General features: G+C 40.5%; 1 protein-coding gene across 2 annotated transcripts; it reads left to right on the top strand.

Annotated features, from left to right (window-relative positions):
* tmem131 (transmembrane protein 131) lies at positions 1-25,592 on the top strand. Of its 2 annotated transcripts, none has more exons than XM_042416440.1 (41): positions 1-389; positions 3,103-3,164; positions 3,372-3,412; positions 6,536-6,604; positions 8,126-8,246; positions 9,865-9,981; positions 10,100-10,222; positions 10,341-10,421; positions 10,547-10,697; positions 10,808-10,864; positions 10,982-11,043; positions 11,128-11,236; positions 11,900-12,008; positions 12,154-12,307; positions 12,450-12,620; positions 12,808-12,918; positions 13,226-13,360; positions 15,312-15,416; positions 15,507-15,593; positions 15,810-15,962; positions 16,049-16,124; positions 16,217-16,331; positions 16,439-16,577; positions 16,713-16,822; positions 16,918-16,990; positions 17,153-17,304; positions 17,395-17,537; positions 18,016-18,202; positions 20,579-20,764; positions 20,906-21,061; positions 21,966-22,402; positions 22,496-22,674; positions 22,842-22,969; positions 23,052-23,170; positions 23,256-23,405; positions 23,522-23,672; positions 23,754-23,869; positions 23,964-24,045; positions 24,147-24,250; positions 24,357-24,508; positions 24,599-25,592. In XM_042416440.1, the coding sequence occupies exons 1-41, from the start codon at positions 218-220 to the stop codon at positions 24,863-24,865; spliced, it is 5,412 nt and encodes a 1,803-aa protein (XP_042272374.1). In that variant the 5' UTR covers positions 1-217; the 3' UTR covers positions 24,866-25,592. The 2 variants fall into 2 exon arrangements, with proteins under 2 accessions (XP_042272374.1, XP_042272373.1); XM_042416439.1 differs by having other exon boundaries at positions 23,253-23,405.
* The last annotated feature ends 1,730 nt before the right edge of the window (positions 25,593-27,322 follow it).

Genomic DNA, 27,322 nt, shown 5'->3' with positions numbered 1-27,322 from the left:
GTGACCGCAGAGCGGCTGAAGAGGCGCGCTCACTCCGCTGCAGCAGGCTGCAGTATACACCGCTGTGTGCGTGTCACACAAACAAAACGGAAGAGGAAGAGAAGCAGCAGAGGAAGAACAGAGGCTAACGTCCTGCTCAGTAGTTAGCTGCTCGCTGGAGTTGGAGTTTTTTCCTTCACGGCTATGATTGACAGAGTCAGCGGAGGTTTACACTGGCATGTCCGCACACTCGCTCGCTGGTTATCCTAACAGAAAGAGCTGCGGCATGGCGAGCCACGAAAGAGCCCAGAGTCATCGCCACTCACACACAAGAACAAGAACATCATGTGTCGGATTATTGAGGATGTTATTTATTGCTTTTATTCACACGACGCGGGCGAATAAACAAGGTTTGTAACTTAGCTGGCTACGTCCGCATTAGCTGTAGCGCTAACTTCCGCAGACACTGAGGTTACCTCTGCGGGCCAACTTTATCACAGCTAACATTAACTCCTCGTTAACACTGTTAAATGTACTTATCTCTTGGTGACATTAACGAATTTCCACTTAAAGCTGGAGAGGGCTGCATTTTTAAGAAATTGTTTCATAACATTAGCTGAAAATGAAAGTGTCGCCGTCAGTTAGGTTAGCTGTATGTGGCCTTTTAACGTTACAGTAAACGTTAGCTCCGTTTGTAGCTTGTTGTCATGTTGTCACCCCTCCATATATGGCTAAGTTAGGCAAACATACCAAATAATACCAGTCAGGGACGGAAAGGGCTGCTTGTTAGCATCATGGCTACTATTTATGTTATCTTACACCAGCTACTGTGTGACTGCATACTGTGTATATAGTTAACATTAACGACAACACTGTCTGCCTTCCTCATACTGGACTCAGTTGAAGTCAGTGCCTGGGCACAGTCAGATGACTGTTATCTGTAAACGTGGCCGAGCGTTTTGATTTTGACCCTGGGTTGTTTCCAGCTTGGCACTGATCAGTCCAAATGATCAGTCCGCATGTTATTCATCCAGCAGTCAGGTCTGCTGATCGTGTCGGGTCACAGTGACAAGTCTCCTCGTCCACGTACAAGATAGGCTGTGCCAACTTCGAAAAACGTGTCTGGTGCCTATTAATTGTTTACATTGGTACCAAACGGTTGCAACACAACCCCAAGCCTTTATCTTAAAAGAAATACACTTGAGTTTTATAAAGGAGTATTTAGTTAAAGCCGTGAAAAAGAAACTGTCACGCTTCTACCAGCGTCAACACTGCAAACTTAGCAAAGAGAGTCACGGTTAACTTTGACAGAGATAGCTGCTGTTTTTATGCTTCACTGTTGAAACTGTCTGTACAGATTTACACAGGCACACGTTAGGAGAAGTGGCATGTGATTTAATGGAGAATAAGGATACAACTTCTGCTTCCTTTTAGTTGGCAACCCGAAATAAATCTACAGTCGACCAACAGCTACACTGTTAATGCATGTTCTCGACAGATTGAGCACTAATAGATCAGACATTTAGAGCTTTAACCTGTTTGTTTTGAATAGTGACTTTACACTATTTTTCTTACTCTTACACGTTTTTTAGTTAACTGTGTTTCCGAAATACAATGTTTTCCGTCTACACACTGGTCTGTTAACATGGCTACCTTCCTGGCTATCTTTTGCAATGATCACATCTGTTTCTACTTACTCTCATTGTTGTATTAAAAATAATGTGAGTATTGAGCAAATTCTAAATTATGTGCTGGTTAACAAGAAGAAGTAATGATCCAAACGGAAAATACTTTTAACTGCGCAATCTTGCATTCATGCTCTAGTCCTTTTTAACTTTCACAATATGCAGTCGTATCAATCCACTGTGATACAGTAAGGAAACTACTTTCATTCCACTATATACTAACACAAAGGGTGAATTGAGTTTGGAAAAACTCTACAAATTTACTGAAAAAAAAGTGAACAAATGCTGACCCAAGGAAGAAGAGCTGTAATGTGAGCCGTGTGATGTACCTGTAGTGAAATCTGTAAAGATAATGGATCTGTGATACGTTGCATTAAGTGATAAGATGATCTGGATCTGCTGAGTTAGTTTAATGTAAAACAAGGTTCACAGCCAGCAGGAGTATATTCATTTGTCAATACATGCCTAACATAATAACAGGCTTCCCTGCTTAAAGTGGGCTGTGAACACGATCTGTGAAGGTTGATCTTGCAGCACAAGCTGTGGGATTTCAGCGGTGGTGTCAGGTGAAAAGCTTCTCATTAGAGTGAAAGCAGTAATAAATGTGAGTTGAATTTTCGGTTGTAGACTCATCAGGAGTGAGTAACATGAGAGTTCATGCAAGAAACATCCTGCATATCTGTTGAACCAGTCTTGAAAATCCTGTTGATAATTGTGTGATTACTAAGGATTTACTCCCCTTTTCACACACAACTCAAGAATATTAGGGTGTACTGCCTTAGGTTCATCCTTTTTATAGCAGGCTGTTCAAGTTGATTATAACATGCAGAAACACATGAGCGTGTCCTGTATTGACAGTACATAAAGTAGTCGTCCTCGGTATAACATAGATAAGACATCAGACTTATACATAGAGCAGAGCAGCGAGTGAACTCAGATCTCAAGATGAATATTTCTCCTGTCTCTTGTCTGCTCTGAAAGTACAAGAGATTAAAGTTCAAGTGGGGAGTTATCTTTATTAATATTACTTTGTTGTTCAGGAAGATGTAATCACTGATAACAGGCACCTTTTACTTTGGATATTTGGGTGCAGTAGTTAATAGCAGAAAGCTGTTTTAAATTATTTTTGATTCTGCAACAGTTTTTCGCCACCACACTTCAGCTCATTTATGACACATTTGGCTGCTGCCGTCCAACCTGAATCTTGACAGTGCACCCTCTGCTTTGCTATGTAAATCAATTTAAATATATCACATCTTGGTAGCTTGCTCAGTGACAGGCAAACAGTTAAAAATGTCAGTGTATTTAGTTTGTCATTCTCTCTTTCAGTATTCATACTTGTAAAATGTCCAAAATTCTGCTGAAATTAGAAGCAGAGTGTTTTTTCCTTTTTGATGTTGCTGATACTTATGTAGTCTTCCTATCGTTTTCTTCACAGCATTCATTCAGTCAGACACAATACTAGAAGTTCTACATTTTGGTGAGGGAGGCCTTTTACAGGTAAGTGCCTTTGCTTTTCTTTCCTCTTTTTTGTTCATCTTGAAAACTGTACTGCTACTAACCACTAACATTTACACCATTATAGAGCAAGAAGTTAAAATAAAGTCATTTACTTAGTTTACAAATCAAACTACCTCTGAATGTAATAATGTAATGCCTAGTTAAATCATATTTAAATGATCATGTATGTCTCTGTTCTTTTTGTAGGCTGACTCCGACATTGATTTTAGTTTATATCATCAACAAAGGTAAGTCATTTCAGAAATGTCCTCCCCTCTTTTCCAGCAGAACCCTCATCAAATAGATGTTTATGTATTTAAATGCCACTATCCAAGTGTGGGTGTAGTCAGGAAGGAGAGTGCTGCTGTTGTATATTATATACATTGAGCATATACAGTATAATGTACACCTGGGTGGGCATAATATAGCACAATCTAATAAAAACACCTGTACAGTAGATTCTAATATTGTATAAGTTATTATGCTCAAATTTAGTTGAGACTATAACAGCTGATTCAGCTGGTGAATTTTGAGGCTGTAATGTGTGCTGCTCTACTGGATCGCATTCTTTTGTTAACTGTTACTACAACGTAAACGTAAAGTGGAGAGTGTAAGCATAGCCTAAGGACTTCTTGAACTGAAATGACAGGGCAAAACAATACCAATCTTCTACAGCACACTCCATTGTGCCTCTAGCTTTAAACATTCACAAACAAAGCAGTTAACAACAAATATGCTGCTGAAATTGCACTGTAACAAATTTGCAAATGCATCATCAGCCACTGTGGTCATGTGAGCAAGCAAGTACAAAAAGGTTATTTGTCAGGGATAATGAACCTAGGCAGGCATTTTATTACATCTGGCAGGCTACAAAGTATCAACCAAAAATAAATAGCCTGAGCATCATAATCACAAGCTGCCAGAGCCTACGAGGCAAGAACTTGAAACCATACTAACTGCTGTTACAAGGTTGGTTAAGTAGCATGAAATCCATTAGAGAAAGAGAGACGCAACAAATTTCATCCTGAGATCACACACACACGTATGCACCGAGTCCCCCCGTCAGCTCTGTCAATCATATGCCGTTAGTGACATTAGTTGTCAGGGAAACTGCTCAGTCTGTGTCACCGAGAGCGCCTCTGTTGTTCGACCAGACCGCAGCGTGCCTCTCTCCTCTCTCGCCACACCTACATACTTGGAAGAGTTTAGAGAGGCAGGCCGTGGACATGTGAGTTTGTACCCACACCGATGAGGCTAAGAGGAGCAGACTGGCAGATGGTTGTGTTTTTTTGATTACTTCAACCAAGACCACCATGGAGCCTCAACTCTGGTGCTGCCAAGTGTCCCCGGTTAGGCCACATTGCCTCACAGTCAGTGAATGCAGATGCAATCATGGCTGACAAAAGAGTGCTTTGGGGAAGTTACTGTTTGCTTTCTCCTGTCAATCACAGACTGACATTACAGTCTTAAGTCCTCGTGCTTTGAAGACTATAAAAACTTTCTAAGAACTGTGTAATGAGTCATCTATAATGCTAATACACAGATTGATCTTTACCAATAAAAACAAGGGAACTATCTTTTACTGTGTGACTGGCTGTACAGTAAATGCGGCTATTTGTCCAACAGGTAGAACGGCTCAAACGCGTATACATTGTTTCCACCTCAGTACAACAAGGCAGGAAACATGTAAAAGACAGGTCATGTTTTTGTTTGACAGCCTCCACATAACACAGCTACTCTTTCCTAACTTTTCTCATGTGTGTTTTGTCTGAGTGCAGCATACAGCGAGCCTTTACTGTTTGTACAGTGTGTTCTAATCCATAAAAGGGTTATCTTGCACGGGCATAGCATGACCACTCCCTCAACAGAGTTGTGGGGGAGGAGGGTGGGGGGGGAGGACGGGGTACTTTGCTGTTCGACTGTGTTGTTTCAGAGGGTTTCTAAAATGTTGAACTTCCCCTTTTTTTCCTCGATCATCCAGGGTTAGTCGTCTGTGCGCAGCGCTTGGAAATGCTCCTATTTCTGTTGTTAATTATTATCTCCTCCCTGTTACTCAGTGTACTCTTCTTTTGTAAAGAAAGTTGTCAACATGCTAGTCACTTGCACAGGAATGAAAATGCTTTTCACTATCACAGTTTTTTTTTTGTTTGTTTTTTCTTAATGCACTCGTCCTAAGGTTAGCCTGACATATGCAGATCTGAGGCCAAGACGTAGAGCCCCCCCCCCACCCCTCCCCTGGCTACTCCAATTACACACTGACATTCAACACATTAGCTGTGAAGCACTAAGCAAAAGGCCACACTGAATTCACAGCCAGGATACATTTAAATCCTTAATCCCACAAGAATTTTGTCAGTAGTTGTTATATTAATGAGAGAAGTGAGGACAGGCTGTAGATCACAGATTATCCAGGAGGAACACTGAATGGTCCGGGGTCTCTGTTTGGATTTCTGTGCGCCTCAGGGGATGGAAATCCATCCCGTCTCCAGTGAGCTCAGCTATTGGAGCGCACTGCTATGGCCATTGTCTGCTCCCGTACATGTCGACTTGGTAGTAAATAGGTGAAATTGATCTCTGGTAAATTGTCTGACTCCAGGGTGATGTTGGAGTAATTACATTTGAGTGGTGTATTAGGGGACGGTGTTAGGTGCTATCACATCAATAGCGGTGCAAAAGAAGGGTGGATAAACAAGTACAAAGATGGAGTTTTTCCATGTTTGTTATATCTTGGTGGCCATCTTAATTTTTCCAAGAATAGTTCTGTACATTCTTTGTAAAACAATGTTCATGTGTCATTCAGGTGTTTGCTTTTCAAACATCAAATGACTTGAAGATCAGTAATTTGCCACACAGGCATCGCTGATGAACTTCTGATTTCAGATTGAAATGAAGTCTCTCATTACACTGTTCTGTTGTATATTACCTCCGCCAAAGAAGAGTTGCTTCTCTTTGGGGACGGCCTTGTCTATTGTCAAGATACACCTGTTGTTAAACAGGTTTGGTGAGTCAATGTGTGTGTTCTCCAACCAGGCGCGTCCAACCGATGTTCAAAAGCGTCGCCTTCGTGGAATAGAAACAGCACACTCTGAAGGTGTCAAGAAGAGACACGCTTTTATCTCCTCTGGTTGATTTTGTTTCTTAACGCGGCTCCAGTCTATGGATTTTCATGAAGATTTTCCAGATGGAAATAGTCCGCTGCAGATGGGAGTGGCCTCATGGCTATCTTAATGCATTGTTAAAAAAGGCTGGGCGCACAATGTGGTGTCTTGCTTCGTGTGTTTAGCTTCTCATTTGTTTGAAATGCACACAAACATGGATACTATTTTTCCAAGCCTGCTGTTCCTCCTGTCACATCTTCCTGTCTCTCACAGCACTTCCCCTCACCGTGGGAACTGCCGACCTATACGCTTTGAGCCTCCAATGTTGGACTTTCACGAACAGTGAGTGTCTCATATGTATTATTACACAAATTGACCATTTTGTGTTGTTTGATCTGCACCATTTCACATTGTTAGAGACACTATTTATAATTTTCAGTTCTTTTTTTTTCTGTTATCAATGAAGAAATATATTGCCCTTAAAACTAAATTACTAGAACTTTTATTTTTCTTACATATGATCAAAAGCTTAGTCTAATATGTGATTAAACAACATATCCCATGTCCAGTGGATAATTAACAGACAGCTGCTCAGTCAGTATGTGCTATTACTCTCTAACACAAGTTAAAATTTCATTCAGACCTGAGCTTGTCAACAATAAATGGATTGCTGAAGAAGCATTATAGCAATTTGTGGAATGCACTTAACAAAACCACATATTCCTAACCTCAGCCAGCACCTTATTTCACCTAGGCCAGGCTTATTGCACCACATTCCTCTCTGACAGCGAGTGTACACCCATGCACTACGACCCAGACTCAAGTGTAACCTACTAGGGTACAGTGCACATGATTCAGTAGCCGTCAGAGAGGCTGGTACCTCTACACTAGCTCACAGTGAGAAACCCAGCTGTCTCCGCCTGTCCTCCCCTGTCCTGCTTCCTCAATAAAGAATCCACTTATCAGTTGTGAATGTTTTGAGAGCATGAGAGAGAGACCTTGAAATTCTCAACCTGTGTATACCACGCTGGAAATGAAGTCAGGGTTGGATAAGACTCAATAAATCAGCTCATAAAAACTCAAACTTAGAAGCAGTGTAGTTTATCTCTACCTCATTTGTGTCGGAGGCATAACACACGCTTCTTTGTTCACTTTGTTTAAAACACACAGACAGGTGTTTTTCAGATTTTAACCCAGCAAGTGCAAATCAGTTGACAGTTAAAAGAACACTTCACTGTAAATATTTAATGGACTTTATTCTGTAGCCAAAGTTTATGATTGCGTAATTATGCATTTGCGATCAGGGAGTATCATAAAAACTCCCCAACTTTCAAGTCTCTGCGAGTTGATTTTCATACCACATTGAAATGATAGAAGCCACAGGCTGCCCGGAAGGTAGGAAATCAAAGAGTTTATGGTATGCCTTGGATGTTTATTAGCAGTATATAAAAAAAGAGCAGTATAATGGGTCGTAACGTGCAAAACCACTGGCGTACTCCTTTTCTCCTCCTGGTTACTTTGAGGAACGTCAAGTCCATCATTAGTCATCTTGTGGTGTGGATAAACAGGAAGGTTCTGGTTGTGATTTTAGTGTCATGTTGTGTGAAGTGTCATTCTATTGTTAGCTTTATTAGAGTTTCTGTTCACGTGCTACATCTGTTAGGGAACTTCTATAATTATAGTTTCAATTTTTTGAAATGACACAAGCCTGAAGGAAAAGCAAATATTTCTAGAACACATAGGACTTCACATTAATGTGATGTGTAAAGAGATTTATACAATTAGGAAATATGTTAATTTGTATGTTGTTGCTTTGACCAATGTATCCACTTGTTCATAAGTGTTTCTTGTCTTCATTCACAGGCCTGTTGGAATGCCAAAAATGGAGAAAGTTTATTTACATAATCCTAGCTCAGAGGAAATTAGTTTGATATCAATATCAGCAACAACAGCACATTTTCACGCATCCTTTTTCCAGAATAGGGTAAGTAGTTATTATCACCTTAATGTCACTCTAATGTAAACACTAATTTCTTTTTGTCATCAACCCATTTGTCACAACAAGTTTGATCTTTGTCTAATAAGGAACTTTTGAAAATGTGAATTGCCATGTTAATACAGAAAAAATAAACTGTCTTGTTGATCTTAAGTCACATGGCCGTGAGTTGATTCTACCATCTTATTTCATTATCACTGGTCCCTCCAGTTACTTTGAACAGTGAGGCATTTATAAACAATATCAGTGCTTTAGTATAATTATTGTACACAAAAGAGGCTGTTATCAAGAAACACATCCCATCCTTTCTCTTAGGTGCCATTTGCTCCTTTTTTTTTTTGCTTTACTCAAATAGATATTTTCAGTCTGAGACTTTCTTCAGGCATCAACAACAAGCAAGCAAACAGCAGCATACACTGGAAGTCCCGATGCAAATCACATGTGCCACCGGAACATGTGATCCCTTGTCTCCATCTAGTCTTTATCTATTTAGATAAAGTGTATAAAGACACATAAACACACAGTAAAACCACACCAAGCAAAGTAAGCATCCTGTACTGTACACTGTGAGTTTAAAGCATCATTTAAACTCACAGGATGCATTGTCCCAAGAGGATGGGTCCAAAATAACTCTCAGACATACTCAAAACTATGATAACAGTCACTGAAGTGAAGGCCTATAGGATGAGGACGGATTTGTTGTTTGCCTGAGAGCACAATGTTTCTCCAAAGCATTTTATTTTTTTCACAATTTTTTTGCAAATACATCATGTTCTCTGTACAGCATGTAAAGATCCCCTTTACAGATAATACCGTTTTAGGCACAATTGCTGCACATACAATTTACTAGTGAGGCAAGGAGACATTTATTATATATGTTAGGTTGCCTTGAGGAGGATGACTAGATCGTTGTCTTCTGCATTTGCACGAAAGCCATAATTTTGAAGGAACTGTTTGATCTTGTTTAATCATAGCAAAGAGATCACCAAAGCAAAAGCAAGGCCATGTGCTTTTCCATGTAAAATGTATAAAAAAAATACCAACTTCAGGACATGAGAATCTAGATCACAAAGACATGGGGTAGGAGCGAAGTCATTGTGGTTTTGAAGATAACAACCTAAGGCCTTTAGTCCTCTGTCATGAGACATGTTTCTATAAAGGCTTTCTACATCTAGAATAGACAAAATCTCTCTCTCAAAATCTTCTCCTTTATTTCACAAATTTTAGTCTTCAATTCAAAAATTGAATTGCAGACTGTAAAATGTATTAGTGCGCAACATCTCACGATGTCCTGTTGTGAGAAATCAACAAGATATTCTTTTTTTGTAGCTGTTTCTGTAGGTTGTTAGTTTCACTTTAAACTGACAGGAAATGATTTAGGGGAATCTGAGGCAAAAGCCACTGAACAGTCACCTCTTGCAACCACAGTCTGCACCAAAATGCTAAAGTTAGAGTGTAGCTGTAAAGTTTTCATAGTAATGGACCTTTTTAAGGTCAGGTGTTGAAGTAGGTGTTAAGATCTTAGAGATTATTACCCAGTTATTTGTTGGTCAATGATTGTTCATAACTCTCAGAAGCCTTAACCTTTCATCTGTCTCATCAACAGATAATTCCACCAGGAGGAAACACGTCATTTGATGTTGTGTTTCTCGCTCGAGTAGTTGGGAATGTAGAAAACACTTTATTTATTAATACATCACATCATGGAGTGTTTACATACCAGGTATAGACCAACATATGAACACTTCTTTTACATGACTTGCATATCTAGTGTCAGCAGAAGTAAGTGTGTGTGTGTGTATGTGAGAGACTAATATCCCCTCTCCATCTCTGTCCTGAAGGTTTTTGGGGTTGGCATCCCAAACCCCTACAGACTCCGTCCCTTCATAGGGGCTCGAGTCCCAGTAAACAGCAGCTTCTCGCCTCTAATAAACATCCACAACCCATACAGTGAACCACTGCAGGTAATTTAGAGCAATTAGAATGGTTAAATTAGCATATTTGCTTTGTTTTTGCATGGTTCATGTTGGTGTATTGATTTAACATGTATGGGACGTGTTGTCTTTTCCTGGCTTACTCCAGGTTGTTGAGATGTACTCCAGTGGCGGAGATCTACATCTCGAGCTTCCTACAGGTCAACAAGGAGGCACTGGAAAATTATGGGTTAGTGTTTTTTTTTTTTTTTTGTTCCAGTGTTGTATCTTATCTTTGATGGAACTTTAAAGATGAAAGATAATGGTGCTCGGAGTGGAGCCACAGTTTACTCATGCTGAGTTTTTTCCCTGCAGGAGATTCCTCCATTCGAGACAAAGGGGGTAATGAGAGCCAGCTTCTCATCCAGAGATGTAGACAACCACACGGCTTTCATCAGAATCAAAACCAACGCCCCCAACGAGGACCAGTTCATCATCCTGCCTGTTGAGGTGGAGGTCACATCAGGTGTGCTATCCAACCTTTTTGTTCATAAGCTACAGGTTGTCTTTCCATCTGTCAGGTCAGCATTTGTCATGTTCAGCTTCTGAAAAAATTGTTTTGTCGTTTCTGTGCAGCCCCTGGTATTTACTCCTCCACAGAGATGCTTGATTTTGGTACGCTGCGGTCACAAGGTATGGAGTCAGTTACAAAAGAGGCTACATCTTGCATTTTTTTCTGTGGTAATCTTTTTGCAGATCGTCTTGGCTCACTCTCCTTCCGTTCTCTTTCCCAACTTCTTTGTGTGACAGATCGCCCAAAACTGCTGAATCTTCACCTTTTAAATTCAGGAGCAAAAGATGTTCCAATCACAGTAGGTATCCTTTTGCATTTTAAACCTATGTACTGTTAACTGTCGTCTTAACCCTTATGTAACACCATCATTTCTGCTTTACAGAGTGTACGCACAACACCTTCCAATGAAGCAGTCGCCATAGATTTCAAAGCTGTCACACTGAAAGCTGGAGAGAGCAGATATACCAAAGTTGCAAGTATTAGTTTTGATGGTAAGTTTTATCTTCTGAAATGTTACATGTTTGAACTTTTAAACTAAATACCTTGAACCATACACAGTCATAATTGATCAAACAAACAGCAAAGCTTGTGACTTAAACCAGGCAAAATCTCAGTTTGAAAGTAAATAAAAAGGTTCCTGTTTTTGAGTTTAGATATTAACAGTTAAAAATAAAAATATACCCATCCGGAACTACCCTATGCATGCTCCACAACCCCCATAATGGAACATGATACAGGCATACATAAATCAAAAGTGATTGAGGAAATGCAGTTAAATGCACCACTGCACCTGACTGCAAAAAATGCAAGATGGCAGTTTCCTCCCCTCCCCCCTTTCACTGGCACACAGTTATATATAAAATCATCTCAATAAAAACTCAATATGCTATTTACAATATTTTGTATAAACTTCCTTTTAAAATTCTTGAATTTGTAATTTAATTGTAAGGTTATTCATACATCCTGGGGAACATTTTAAAAAGGGAATAACTTAAGTATCACTCTAGTGTTTGCTTTAAATGTTTTTACATCATGTCCTTATTCTAGCAACTTCTTACACTCTTGGGTTTAGCGTTGCACAACTTCCTCTTGCGGGGCCTTGTATCCTTTTTCATTGCTCTTATCCGTTCTTTCGATCTTGTTTTTCATTACAGCCTCAAAAGCGAGAAGACCATATCAGTTCGCTGGTAAAATAACTGTTAAAGCAAAAGAAAAGAGCTACTCCAAGCTTGAAATCCCATACCAGGCAGAAGTTTTAGAAGGGTGAGTTATTTTGTGGCTATACATCCACTAATGATAATATAGAGAGTAGGTTGCTTGCATGTACTATACAAGAGAATTTTTTTTCCGTACAAGAATTACAGCTTTTTTTTTAAAAGTTTCTCTGCCCTATCATCTCCTCTTTCAGCTATCTGGGCTTTGACCACACAGCAACCTTGTTCCATATCAGGGACAGCCCCGTCGACCCAGTGGACAGACCCATATTTCTCACAAATGCCTTCAACTTTGCGATCCGACTACACAATGTGTCCCTGCCTGAAGAGGCCAAAACCATGTTTAATGTGAGTCTTGCCAGAATGGGTGTACAGAAGTTATTCTGGTTGGTGTTGTGTGTGTGTGTGTGTGTGTGTGTGTGTGTATGTGTATATATTTACTGCATTTCTGGAGAACAAAATGACCTCACCTTTTTCCTTTCTATTTTAGGTGCAGAACTTCAGCGCACCCATCCTTATTCCCCCACATGAGTCACGTTACATCTTCTCCCTCCTCTTCCGGCCAGTCCGACCTTCCATTCACATAGACAGCAATATCCTGCTCATCACAAATGCATCAAAGTTTCACTTGCCTGTCCGGGCCTACACAGGCTTTTTGGAGGTAAACAACGGACACAAAAGATGTCTGTTAAAGTAACCTGCTGTGTCTCAGAGTCCCCTACTTATCATCAAAGTGATACTGAACTGAGAGCTAATTCATCTTATCAGAGCATGTTCTCATCCAGTTTGTATTAGATACATTTATATGTGTCTGTGGTGTTTTGTTTTTTGTGGCCTTGCATGAACAGCCGCTGGTCCTGCCTCCCAGTCTGAAGGAGAACATCCTGGACTTTGGTGTTCGCAGTGCAACAGACACCAGCAGCATCACATTTGTGGTGGTGAACAGTAACCCTATAGAGGTGAGAACATACAGGAAGTGACTATGAAATGTATGTGGGGTTTTCCTGGAAGAAAGCTAATTATAATATGAGGAACTTCCTTGGCATAGGCCACAATTATGTTATTGTCTGTCCTGTTTGAATACAGTTCAGTCCAAACTTTATCATGCTGCAACATAAGCCTTTATCTTAATAAATAAAGTGGATAAAGTGTTTTAGGTTGAGTAGTTTAAAGCACAGTCACACACTGTTTTAACAAAAGCATAACAATCCCAGTGCAAAGGGAATGATACACTGTTGTCTTGTTAAACCACTTTCTGTCCTCCAGCTGGAGATCAAGTCCTGGCTGGTGACAGGAGACAGTCTGTCCATGGAGCTGCTGAAGACAGAGAAAGGAAACACAACAGTGGCCCTGAGTCGCCTGAGAGAGCTGCAGAACACTTCAGCCTCCCATCACAAAACAGTAAGACCTTCACAGTGTCACTCCAACGATGCTTTTGGTTTTATGTTGAGATCATGATGACACTAAATTTCATGGAAAGAACAAAAAGGGTTTTTTTTTCTGAATGATTTTTGTAATAGAGCAGAAGAATGAGATTACATCATTATCCAAAGCAACATGTAGTTTGGTATAAATCCACCAAGATGTTAGGGAACTATTCTTACGTTGAGACATGTCCAGTGGGTACCTTGAATTATATGCTTGGTAACAGTTATAAAGACAGAGATTAAGACTTTAAGACTGTGTCACATGGGTATTGTTGCAGAAAAGTAAATCAGAGTCTGAGGCAAAGAATCGTGTTAATTACACTGCAGCAGGAGTAAACCACTCGTAGTACAATGCAGAGGATTTCACCACAATACATCAGTTTAATTAGAGTCCTGGGTTTCATCAACATGACGAGAGGCTTTTAGCACAAGTTCAAATGAAGGGCGAGGCATGGGTTGAAGGGAAGGTCAAGGCACATCAGAGAGAACCTGGGAGTACATCTTAGAGCAGTATATTATAGTACAAAGGAGTGGGAACATGAACAAAGCAGTGAGCACATAATATTTTACAGCAAGATATCATAGCAAGACAAAGCAGATATAAAAACAACATATTTCTTCCACAGGTCTCAGTTTAACATCATGGTCATTTTAGATGTTGTAGTGTTGCTGTTTTGGATGAAATTACACTGCAAACACACAAATGTTTACTTTCGTATACTTTAAATTGTGACCTTAGAATCATATAGTTATTAACCTGCCACTATTCTTTGACAAGTCATTAACATTTTGTGTCAGTTTATTTTTTACTTTTATGCATTAATGGCCCAATAATTTGAAAAAAGTAAAGGTTCTGTCCCCAAAGTCATTCCCTAATTGCTAAAGCCTGGTAAACCTGCTAAAGCCAATCACTGCTCATTATGAACACAGGAGAACCAATCATAACAGCAAGTTTTGAAACCTCAAAATTGATGATTATGAAAACATTATAAATGATACTGTAACAATGCTAACTAAGTTAATAGTCAGCTTTATATTTATTATTAGTAATTTACAGTTACTATGGCGACTTTTAGAGATGACAGCAACTTAGAGAAGACGTTGATTTGACCATGCTCATATCTTTGTGGTTTGTGTCTGTTTACAACATAATGCAATATACATAATAACATGTAATAATACATAAGGATAACGTAATATGTAATGCAGCAGATAAACACAAGCTCAGACACTGACAGTGGTGACTCTTGCACAGAACAGAAGAACACCATATAGAGGGGAAGTAACAAACACATAACATGTAGAACAAGGAGAGACAGCATCAGCAGAAATTAATAAAGAAAAAAAATGTTTTGTTGCATTATTAGTAAAACGTGATGAGTTACTTTCAGTTCAAATCTATCAGTGAAAGTTAGATTAAAACATGTTTGTTTGTGGCCAGATGTCTCATATCATAACTTGCATCCGCAACTGACTTTTTTTTTTTTTTTTTTTTTAAATGTCTTGCTTTTTGTTATGTTTTACTATTCAAAGTGAAAATGAGTTTAGAGCACAAGTTTCTATCTGCAAAACACCTGTTGTAAAAACACATTCAAAAATGTAGTTTTTATATTATAACGTATATTTAAAGTACATTAAACGTACCTGTGAGTTGAACTGATAAGAGAACTGTACTGCGTACCATATTTGTTATCTTCTGTAGGATGTGAAAACTTTGAACCACAATATCTCAAAACCACTGAGATAGCAGATAGAGCCTTTCAGTTCCAAAGTCACGAAATACTGATGAATGCAAAAAAAAACAAAAAAACCCCATGATCCTTCACAGCTGCTTGGTGTGGAGAATCTACAGGCTACTTATTGTTAACAAGATGTGCTTTGCATGAAAAAGAAAAACTAATAGATATATTGTTGTCTCTACAAAGGTGATATTAGCATCTGGCTATTACGCAGCGTTCAGAGTGACACTAGTGGCCAAGGCACTGGAGGGCACGTACGATGGAGCCATACACATAACCACAGACTATGAGGTGAGTCATTGCTCAGATATGTTTTTCATACAAAGGAAGGTGCAACCAACATTCAGTCTAATGTTGACATGAATTGTTCTTTTCCTTCAGATATTAACCATCCCAGTGAAAGCTCTTATTGCAGTGGGCACATTAAACAGCTCTCCTAAACACATCATTTTGCCACCTTCATTTCCCGTAAGTAACTTAAAAGATCTATTCATGAGAATTACAGGACTTAAAATATAGTCACTGTACTTATTTTCTAACTTTAGATATGAGAGTGAGATTTCACACTTGAAGCAAGCACATGACATGAAAGTGTTAAAAGCAGGATGTACCTTCCTGTTAAATGCCTGAGGTGTTATGGCTCTTGACATGTCTGTATATGTTGTGTCATTTGTTTTTCTACAGGGGAAAGTTGTCCATCAAAGTTTCAGCATACAAAGCTCTTTCACACAGAAAGTGAGACTACAGCAGATCCGTTCCCTGACAGAAGATATACGTTTCTATTACAAACAGCTCCGCAACAACAAAGACGAGCTGGAGCCCAGACGTAAATCTAAGGTATGCCCTCATCCTGTGGCGCAAAACTAGCGTAGCTGTATCCGTACTTCCAAACATAAACATTTTCTTTCCTCCATTTCTTTCAGGTGGCAAATATTTATTTTGACGCCAGCTTGCAGTGTGGTGATCACTGTTATGTGGGGCTTCCATTTGTGCTTAAATGTAAGTGTTGCTGATATTGTAGCTTTTTGAGTCTGTGTAACACAAATAAGAGATCATTTTAAAAAAATAAAAATATAATCTTTCTTTCACAGCTGAGTCAAAGCCTCATGGACTGGCGTTACAGGAGGATATCTGGGATGCTGATGTGGATCTTCACCAGAAACTTCTCAGACGATGGAAAGAGCTGAAAGAGCACTCAGGCCACAAGTAAGCATATCAGGGTACTTTATTAGGCTTCAGGCTTTGTGGTTATCAGGTTTCACCTGTGGGTTATATACAGCATGTCACAAGATTTTTTTGTTTTCTCACTGAAGGATCGAAGCAGTCTTTGAAGTCAACACAGATCTTCAGAAAAACGTGCAAGCGAAAATAACAGCACAGCTGACCTGGCCCTCTTTGGTCAACTCGTCACAACGCATTACATTCCCTCTGACCAACACAAACAGCTCCTCTGTGAGTAGAAACAATCCGCCTCTTGTTGGCACACGCATGCACATGTGCACAAACCACATGCAGGAATGTTTTAAGGTGTTGTTAAAAGTTCTGTGTTTGGACTTGAGGGCCGGATGTCTTTCTGTGTGTCTGCAGGACGAGGAGGTGGTTCTGCAGAATCCTGCCGACGTCCCCGTCTTTGTCCAAGTTCTCCCCTTGGCGCTGTTGCCCAACCCCTCGGTGTTTTCTGGAAAGCTGGCTGACAGGTGGGAAGTCTTAACAACTCCAGCATGTTTATTACTCTTCATCCCCTCCTCTTCTCTGGAAAAATACAGTGATTCTCTCTGATTTCATTTTCCAGGTTGCCGTTAGGGAATTTGTCCAACATCAACATCAACACAAACACTTTAGAGTTCCAGGTTCACAGAAATCACGTGAGTACTACAAAAGGGATGATTGATTTCACCCTTATTCAGGCATTCAGAGAATCAGCTGGTTGGCAAGTAGCTGCACTGCTAATCACAGTCCTCTTGTCTACGGTCGAGGAAGCATGTGGAAGCTGTTTGGCTCTAACAGGCTCTTTGTTTTTTTGTCAGACATCCCTAATGAAGAGCAGTACAGGGTTTGTAGAGGGATCAACCAGACCCTTTGTGTACAACCTCCTCCTGCTGCCCGGAGAAGTCAAGTCATTCAGTGTGAGATTCACTCCCATCAGCAACCACAGTGTCTCCTCCCTCCTCATAGTCAGGTAACGTCAGCTTTAAAAGTATCAAACAGAACCGTACGATCAGTAAATGTTTTGTTTTCCTCTTCTGAAATTGTGTTCTTATCTATTTAGGAATAATCTGACCGTGATCGATACGATCATACTTCACGGACGAGGTACAACAGAGAGCCTGAAGGTTGCAGGGAAGCCTCCGGGACAAGGCAGCTCACTGAGGTTTAAGATGACCGAGGCCCTGCTGAAAGACTGCACAGAGAGTGAGTGTGTGTGTGTGTTGCAGAGGTTCAGCTCAGTGTCAACATAGAGGCTGATTTACTTCAGATGTCCACTACTACCAAGTCTGCATTTACTATATTATACTTTATCACTTTTTCTGATCATTTTAACAGATAGTAAAACACATTCTGTACATTTATCAACTACTAACATCAGTATATTTAATAAGGTGGATCATTTTTTTTCAAAACTAGAAGGGAATTGAAATCTGTGCCTTCTGTAGATGCACTGATAAACTTCTACGTTAACAATTTTCCAAGAGTATGTGCTGGTGTATTCTCACATCGGACACATAGTGACAAAATAATAACATTCAGTTTATCCCAGGAATCTCAATGATAATACTTCGTTCCCCACAAAATTGCAAATTCCCTTTTTTAAAGATGGATAATAAAAACATTCTGTCTTATTTGCAACCGACTCAAAGAGCATAAATTCCTGTCTCCCTGTTTATTTCAGAGACAAAAGTCAAGGAGCCAAACTTCACTCTCAAAAGAACATTCAGAGTGGAGAACACAGGCTTGCTCCCAATCACCATCAGATCGGCAGAAATCAACGGGCAAGCTTGTGAAGGATATGGATTCAAAGTTCTCAATTGTCAAGAATTTGCACTTAAACCAAATGCTTCAAAAGACCTCATCATACTGTAAGTGAACAGTGCGCTACACGTGTTGTTTTTCTTTCTCCAGTAGTTTGCCCAGTCTAATTTGCTCTAGTGTGTGTGTGTGTGTGTGTGTGTGTGTGTGTGTGTGTGTGTGTGTGTGTGTGTGTGTGTGTGTGCGTGCGCTCTATTAATACTTGTCTTCAACCTCTGTGGCTGAGTAAGCCTTCAGTAAGAGGATTGGTTCTCTTGCTCCCTGCAGCTTCTGCTTGCTCCCCTCAGGTCTCATTTTTCTTCATCACTTTAAGTTTCAGTCATCCTCAAAATACATTTTCGTCCATTTGCAAAGCACTAAAATAATAATAGAAAGATTTTTACACCAGAGCGGGAGAACTCCACACTTTTAATTGTTGTTTCAGTCTCTGAATTCTCTTTCATAGTTTCATAGTTCCTCGTTAAAATAGTCACCTGCTGGTTTCCTGAGTCAGATTTCATGAAAGCAACAGTGTCATTTAATAAGAAAGACAGAGAAAAGAAAAACACTGCATTGATATTTTCCTTTTGAATGCTTCTTTACAGTTGTCATTAAATGGTTTTGTGAAGTTTTGCTGTGATTCTGAGACATTAAGCTGCTGTCAACTCACGAAAATTACACTTTACAAAACAAAGTTAATAAAAGTGTAATTGAACTGACATTTCTTCTCTCTAGTTTGAAAGTGTTGTGTTTTAAAACTCCTACGCTCTCATGACACAAACCCACAGTATTTCCACTTGTTTTACCTGGTTAGACCTCTTCTCAGAACTGTGTATGGGTGTCTCTATAGTACATGAAATTTGGCGACCTTGCACAACACCAAGGCCAGGGAACCGGTGCACCGAAATCCAAATGCAGCCGTCGTTAATCTTATCAGTTACACCTGTTCCTTTTCTGCCGTCATGTCAAAATGTTGGTTGTGGAAAAGTCCCGACTAAGCAGAGGTCTAATCAGCCGATGTAATGCCTTTTAATATGTGAACTATGTCAAACGTGAAGCCACACCCACCTACAATAATAGTTTTTCTGATTATGATTTGTTTACATACCGTAAACTTGCTGATTAAGCTTGTCATTAAGCTTCAAGGGCCACATGGCAGTAGAAAATAATGTAGTAAAAATGACAAAAAAGGAAAAATCAACTCACCTTACTAGCATGTTTCATCATCAACTTTTGACTTGTCATAGCTTGAAAAGCACAAGTGAAACTAATAATGTAAATAGCTTTGATGTCTCTCTTTAGAGAGTAAATACACACTAAATCATTTTTTCACACTGTGCATATTATCACATGAGTTTATGTTGTCATATTTTAATGCAGGGGATTTCTCTACTAATACATGTTAACAGTTTGTTGTGCTCACAATGAGCTCATTTGTGTTTGCTTGGATATGAGTCATTTGCTTCCATGACGGTTACGTTTGTACTGTTTTAACAGCAGTTTGTTTTCAGTCGAACACTCTGTTGCTAACTGCTGCTACACAGTTAGCTGAAACTGTTAGCTACATCCAGCTTTTTGTCAGATCTGTGACTGAGCTAATATTGACAAACATCTGTAGTCTACTCCCCAAATGAACTTGTTGAAGAATTATCTGTAGGTATTCCTTTTTATTACAGTTATATATGCAATTTTAGTAGAATTTAGTTGATCAGCTTACTGCTAACCAAGCTAGCCACTTTAGTAGCTTACTTTTCCTCTTTGCACTCTGTGTATGTTTACTAGAGTTTTACAGTACCGTACTTCCTGTGGAGACTCAATGATGATTCTAACTGATGATACTTTCTTCCTTCCTGGCATGAACAGTGTAGCTAACTCATTTGACAGCTAACTTTTTTGAATCAGGTTTTTTTTTTTTTTTTACAATCATGTTGGTCTGACTGTTGTTTACAGTGTATGTTTTCTGATTTGTAATTGTCTTAATGCTGCAATCAGTCCAGAACTTTAGCAGACAGAAAGGGAGTACATGCTCCGTCAGTTTGTGTCTAATACATATTTTGAAAATGACCACACAAGAAGAAAATGAAAAAATGTGGCCGCCTCCCTCAAACAGGTTTGCTACATGCCTCATCTCAGGCATGTTCATTGTAACAAATAGCAATGTGTAACCAGTCAGTTATGTTAGAACATTTCCAGTTTTTGTTGAGACAAAGGATGTTTGAAATCCACCCACAGACACCCACACACACGGTCACTGGTCAGGTTGGACATTTTTTAAAATGAATATATCTTGATGCATACAAGTGGCACATAGATCCCCAGTTCTTCCAACTAACCATCACTTAAGTCCTCTGACCTCTGGCGATACATTTTATTACTAATTTGTGGTCACACGGTGCAGATTAATGAGCAGTCTTTTAAACTTTGACATTTCCCTCGTTTCCTTACAGGTTTACACCCGACTTCACTTCATCTCGAGTGATCCGGGAGCTGAAATTGGTGACGTGTGGGGGCTCTGAGTTTGTGTTTGTCCTGAACGCCTCCTTGCCCTACCACGTGTTAGCTGCATGTGCAGAGACCCTGCCCAGACCGAGCTGGGAGCTGGAGCTCTACATCATTGTGTCTCTCATTATGAGGTGAGTGTAACATTAGGACCGGTAGAAAGAGTGAAGTCACGGTATCGAAATGCACTAGACCACCATGCTGCTGCTGCTGCTGTATTTTCTAAAACTTAATTTCAGCACAAAAAATGATGAGTTTTGTTAATGTCCTTTCAGTTCCATGTTTCTGTTGGTGATTGCCACAGCCTACCTGGAGGCTCAGAGCATATGGGAGCCTTTTAAGAAACGTGTGTCTGTGGAATCCAACTCCACCTTGGAGACTGGGAGACCATTTAATCTCAGGGACATTGTGCAACTTCACAGTGATTCAAAGTAAGTTTAACACGGAAAAGTGTGACAAAGGACAAAGATCATCATTTTACATTTGGGGCTCTGACACTGAGAGAAGACTGTTGATCACCACTGGGCTGAGGTTAACCACTGCCCACAGGTTTTCCAGTGTCTGGCACTGTTGCCAGTATTTAACAGTTATCACTGGCCATTCGGACAACTTTGCATGTTCAGTCAGAGACAGTCTGTGAGATTTCACCGCACATTTGCACTTTTTCCAGATGCAAAAGCCCAAATGCTGTGACCGCAGCGCTTAAATCATCTTTGTGGCACCAGTTTAAACCTTTAACAGACATATTCTGTTTTCCTATAACTAACAATTATTTTCATTATCAACTTGTCGGGTCGATTAATTGATAAATCCTGCGGTCTATAAAACGTCAGAAAACAATGAAAATTGCATATTGCAAGTGCTGAGAGACCAAAGGTGACGTATTCAGATGTCTTTTTGTGACCGACAGTTCAAAACCCAAAGATTGAGTTGACTGTTAATGTAATGACAAGGAAAAGTGGAAGATCCTCACATTTGAGAAGCTGGTAAATCAAATGGTAGCATTGTTGCCAAACGTTTGACTTAAACCATTAATCAACTCTCAAAGTAGGTTCAGATTAATTTTCAATTAGACTTCATGCTGTGATCTAACCTGAAGCCACAAGTCTAATTTGTGTTTAAATGCACTTTCAGAAGTTGTTACAATTGTTTAACTTCGCTAATGTCACAATAAACTCAGATTTAGTAAAAATGTAAGAGACAAAAAGAACTGAGCAGTTATCTTCACGGCATCAACACATAACAAAGTAGTGAAAGGATCCACAGAAAGTTGGTTTAAGTGTCAGAAGATGCAGCATGTTCAGTATAACTGAACACTTTTCTGTCTCTGTTCAGGTTGAACGATTACAGTGATTCACCCCAGAACTCCAGAGTATTATACACGTCCAGCAACGGAGCAGCACGGGTTGGAGGCCGTCAGGGCAACAGCCGTACCTTATCAGACTCAGATAGCCAAGATAAGAGGTCCAGGATCGGCTTCAGCCGCCCATCTATGCAAGCTACTTCCTCCCAGCTGACCAAAGGAAGTACAACCTCAGGCCAAGATGGCCCTCCAGCTGCCTGCCAACTAACCAACCGGAAGGCTCGGAGCACCAAACTGGACCTCCAGAGTCAAAGTTTAGCCGGGTCATCGCTGTCTCACAGAGGCCTCTGCCCTGAGGATGCAGAATATGCCAACCTGCTCGGAGCCATGGACAACGACCTTGACCGTCCAGAGACACTTAATGCCGAGCCTCTGCAGGAGCAGAGCTCACAGTCGATACAAAACAAAGGTACACACTTTCATTTCTACCAGGAGAGAGAAGGACAACAGGTCTTTGACATCATTAACAGGTTTTGAAAGTGTGTGTTCATATTGTTTTCAGTGTTGGAATCCAAAGGGAAGCTGCGGGGTAAAACAAAAGCCCAGAGGAAGAAGGAAGAGAAAGAGAAAAAATCAACAGTAAAGGGAGACGAGCTTAAAGATAACCTGGCTGACAACGATGACAGCTCCTCAACTACTACAGAGACCTCCAATCCAGATGTGGAGACAAACATCAAAGAGGTACAGAGAGGAGACTTAAGAAGCAGACATACATTAAATAACAGCGTTGGAGTCTCACATCTCTTTCCATTGCATCTACTACTATGGAAATGACAAAAATAATCATTGTGGAAGTATAAACTCTGCAGAGATGTCAATATAACACATTTTCTTTTCATTTCTGCCAGGAACCAGTGAAAAAGAAAGGAAGGACAGTAACCACAGGAAAAGTGAAAGAGGAAACAAATTTCCTTATTAAACCCAAAACCAAGAAACAAGGAACCATAAAGAAGGAGAACCAAGCAGAAAAATCCAGGTTTGTTTAACTGCAGATGACAGCGATCGCTTTTTGTTCCTTTTTTTTTATCCTCTTTTTGACAAATCTTTATTGTTCTCAGTTCTCTGGAGCTGCCATATGTAACCCCACTGGAGAACAAACAACGCAAGAGCTTCACATCCAAAGCTCTCCACCCTCTCACCAACATCCCAAAGACCAGACCCCTGCAGAAACAGAGATGTGAGTTGCTTTACTTAAATGTTGTCACGTTCCCTTTTTGCCGCAGCACCAGATGTGTTTGTGACATGTTTGTTTTCGGCAGTAGACGGGAAGCTGGAAGACGGGCGCCCCTCTCTGTTAGCCAAACTGTTGTCTAGCGGCTCAGTGCCAGAGCTTGGCCACAGCAGCAGCTCTGAGGGCGAGAAGGAGTTTGCGTCTCCAGAGTGGGATGTTCCTCTTTCCAAAAACAGCGTCCGTAAGTCCAGACCTGAAACCAACCTGTCATATCCAGTGCCCGACCTCCTCATGCCTGTCTAAAATGCCCAATAATCTGTTTTATAAAGCGCTTTTTGTGTTGTTCTCCACATGCAGAAGCAGATAGTCTTCAGCAGATCTCCCTCCAGACAATAAATGCAGACCCTTTCCTGAAGAGATCAGTAACAGCCGGGACCTGCTCCCCTCCACCCACCTCTCCCAGCTTACTGTCCAGAGGCACCTACAGCAGCGTCCTCAACAGTAACAGGTATCACTAAACTTCACTCATGAAGCATTTCAGTGCGCTCAACCAATCCAGATCCTCGCTGATTTTCTGACATCTTTGCAGTGAGGGAAACCAGAAGAAGGCCCCAGGAAATAAAGTATCTACAGCCGCTCCGCTCCCAGGCAAAAATGGCAACCCCACCTTTGCTGCTGTGGCTGCAGGTTATGACAAAAGCCCAGGTAAAAATGTAGCAACGAACTAACACCTGGTCAAAGTGTGTGTCTTGTGATAGTTTGTTTACAAGAGGACGCAAATGTTTTATCTTCCCGTCAGGTGGTTCTGGCCCAGGTAAAAGTGACAACCAGGGAAAGCCTCTGGCACACATGACCTCAGTGGAAAGTGACAGCTCTGACAGGTAATGTGAGAATTAAAATTCACATCAAGATACAATCCTGAATACTGAATACATGTAATACATATACATATACTGAATATGTAATTTTTTTCCTGCTACAGCTCTGGATTATGGAGTCCCATTGACACGGCCAATAGTCCAAACTTCCACCCTGCCAACTCATTCTCTGCTTTCGGACCCAACAATTCCTTTAACCTGACAGGAGGTAACCTGTGTGGCTGATAACAAAGAGAAGAATGTAGAGTAACTGGTGGAGCAGTTTATACATGACTTGCTGGAGTCAAACTGAATCATGTGTGTGTTGTTTTTAGTTTTCAGTGGAATGAATCTCCCAAAGTCTTCTGAGCCTCAGCAGAGCTGGCCTGAGTTCACCAATGTTTCCTCCTCCATATGGGACATACCAAGCAGTGACTCTCTGCACTCCTGGCCCAGCAGCTCCAGCTCACCGACTGCCCCAACCGCAGTAAGATCCATTATTTTTGTGCTAATGTAGCTCACAGATACTCCTCCTGTTCTTGCTACTATTGTGGAGATTTCTGGTCTTTTGTTCTAGTCACTCCTGGGAAACACCCGCAATCCCTGGTCTGCAACCACACCCTTCGGCAGCTCCATTTGGTCAACGAGCGCAGATTCAGCCTTACACCCTTTTGCTCCACCGACCAACTCAACAACTCTGACGGATCTGGTCAGCAGTCCCACCCCGTCGCCACCAGCCTCCAATGAGATGAGTCGGACCTACAACCCATGGAGCATGTGGCGCCCCACCCTGAGCAGGCGGAGCTCCGAGCCCTGGCCTAGCTCACCTGAAAATGGCAATTAATCAGCAGATGATGGCACTTAACAGAAGTACGTTACGGATTTGATGTACTCTGTACGCTAAATCATTTATTTTTAAATCCCAACAGAAAGCAATGTTACATGAAGTGTAACGCATTTGGTAGCCCCATGCTGGAGGTTACCAACCCCGCCATTTAGTTCTCTGCAGCTTTTTATTCATGGGGGCAGAAATGCTAACTTTTATTTGGAATTGTTTTAACAGGTGCCCCTAAATAAAGAAATGTTGGCATTAGCAAGCCGTGCTAATGCCAATGCAGACATTTTGCTGTTATAGAAAGGCTGGCATTCCTTCTGAAAGTTTGATACATGGCACAGAATCTCTAAAGTTCAGTATTAATGTTGGAACAGATGTCTTATTTTAAGCCATGTGTCTTGTTTTCATAATAATTTTGGTTCTAATTGTTTTATTATAGAAATTGGTTTGAAACGTCAGATTTACATACCGCAGCTCGTTTGAGAATCATTGCTCAAGGCTTTTTATTTGGCAGCAGGGATCTATCATCATCTGAAATGGGATTTTTCACAGTTGCTCAGAAATCTTCATGAACATTCATGTTCCCCATTTTAAAAGTGGGCTCTGCCCTAAAAAATATCAAAGCCTTTTGTGAGAATCAATTGGTTGAGTGATCAAACAACACTTAAGTCTGAGGTTTGTATTATACATCGCCTCTATTTGTCAGCAAATTAAAATAAAGGATTTCAGCAAAACATTTGTGTCGCATGTGATTTTATTCCATCTAAACATGAAGAAGTGATTTCAGGTTGAAATGTTGCATTTGTTCACAGATGTGAATGAGACAGTCATCAAGTGGGCATGAGAATTTCTTCATGTTTAACTTTACCTTGCTATAAACTCTAATGCATACTGTTACTGTATTACATGGTCACACAGTGAGAGGTATATCAGAAAAAATTGTTCTTGCTTGCAAGTGATGTTCAAGTCAAATATATGTGATGTATTCAGAGAAACTGAACCACAAAGACAACTTTCATACCTTTTTCTCCAACACTGTAGATTGTGTTTAATGTTGTGGATAAGATCAGTGTAGTAAAACAGAAATATGGTGGGAAAAATATAAAGACCATTTAAATACAGTTGATATTTTTTATTTGGGGTTTATATTTTAAGTCACTTTGTCACACCAAGGGTATAATTTACAGTGAGTGGCCAGTTAACATACATGTTAACTGCATGTCTTTGGACTGTAGGGGAATATTAGGCTGTTAACGGGGATGGTGAGATTCATCCAGCTCATTTGAAGAGCTGCAGGAGTCTTTTCCACAGAGACTGCTGTTCAGGTTTCTTGATGATCTCTGACATCTGCTGCTCAAGATGAGATATCTTCTCTAGGTTGTTCTCCTGGACCAGTCTGGACTTCTCTTTCCGCAGACATGCCAGGGAAGTCTCCACATCCTCCTGACAATCTTTTTCACGATCTTCCTCCAGCTTTCTGACCTTGCTTTCTGTGCTTTCTTTAGGGGCCACTGTGTGCTGTGGTTCTTCAGTTGTCCCTACAGTTAGGGGAAACCGTACCGGATGTTGATTGTGACTTTCCAAATTAAGGAACATTTCTGCCTCTTCCTCAGTAAGCCACCAAAACATGTCACCTGGCTTTATTGGCTGCTCTCTCTCACTCACATCCAGCTTCCTCTCCTCTGCTGCTGTGTAACAGTTCAAGCTTACAAACGATGCATCTCGGATCGCAGCGGCTCTTTTCCAGAAACTGCATGCTGGCTCTATGTCCTGCTGGAGGATGTTGGTTTTAAACTTGTTCCTGCCTTTTTGTTTTTTGTCCGTTGTCTCCATCCTTAAAACACACGTGCATGTGTTTGTGTCTGTGAAAGGCTTCAACTTAATGATTTGAATAATGCGCTCTAGAATTACTTATTTATCATTTATCATGTTTTCGTTTAACTTTCAGTCAACTTTAATACAATTGTTTTGTTTTGTTTAGGGCAGTTTATGATTGGTGGGTTCTGAATGATGATGAATTTGGAGGAAGTGGTGGCCTAAAGGTCAGGGAAGTGAACTTGTGACCAGTGGGTTGTCAGTTCAATCCCAGGACCGGCAGGATAATTCTGGGTGGGGAAAGTGAAAAGCAATGTTTGTACCTCCTACATTAACACCACTTAGGTGCCCTCGAGCAAGACTCTTAACTCGCTCAGTGGCCAGCAGGTCAGACTGGTTGTACTGGGCAGCTTCAAGGTGTGAATGTGTAACTGTGTGAATGTGATCAGGGTGTTCCCGAGAGAGAGAGTCTTCCTCTCTGTGAAATTTCCCTGAATAATTAAAGGTTAAAGGGGGGAAAAAAAGATGCATGTGCTCCTTCTACACTGATAACTTGATCATGTGAGTCTTCTGACACATCATCAGGATCTAAGAGACATTTAACCAAGGTGTTTATGGTAGTTTATAGCTTCTTTTAAATGACTTGAATTG

This window comes from Thunnus maccoyii, chromosome 7 (assembly GCF_910596095.1).
Source record: "Thunnus maccoyii chromosome 7, fThuMac1.1, whole genome shotgun sequence".
NCBI classification, from domain to species: domain Eukaryota; kingdom Metazoa; phylum Chordata; class Actinopteri; order Scombriformes; family Scombridae; genus Thunnus; species Thunnus maccoyii.
The sequence above is the reverse complement of the archived record's forward strand: the minus strand, read 5'-3'. Positions and strand labels throughout refer to the sequence as shown.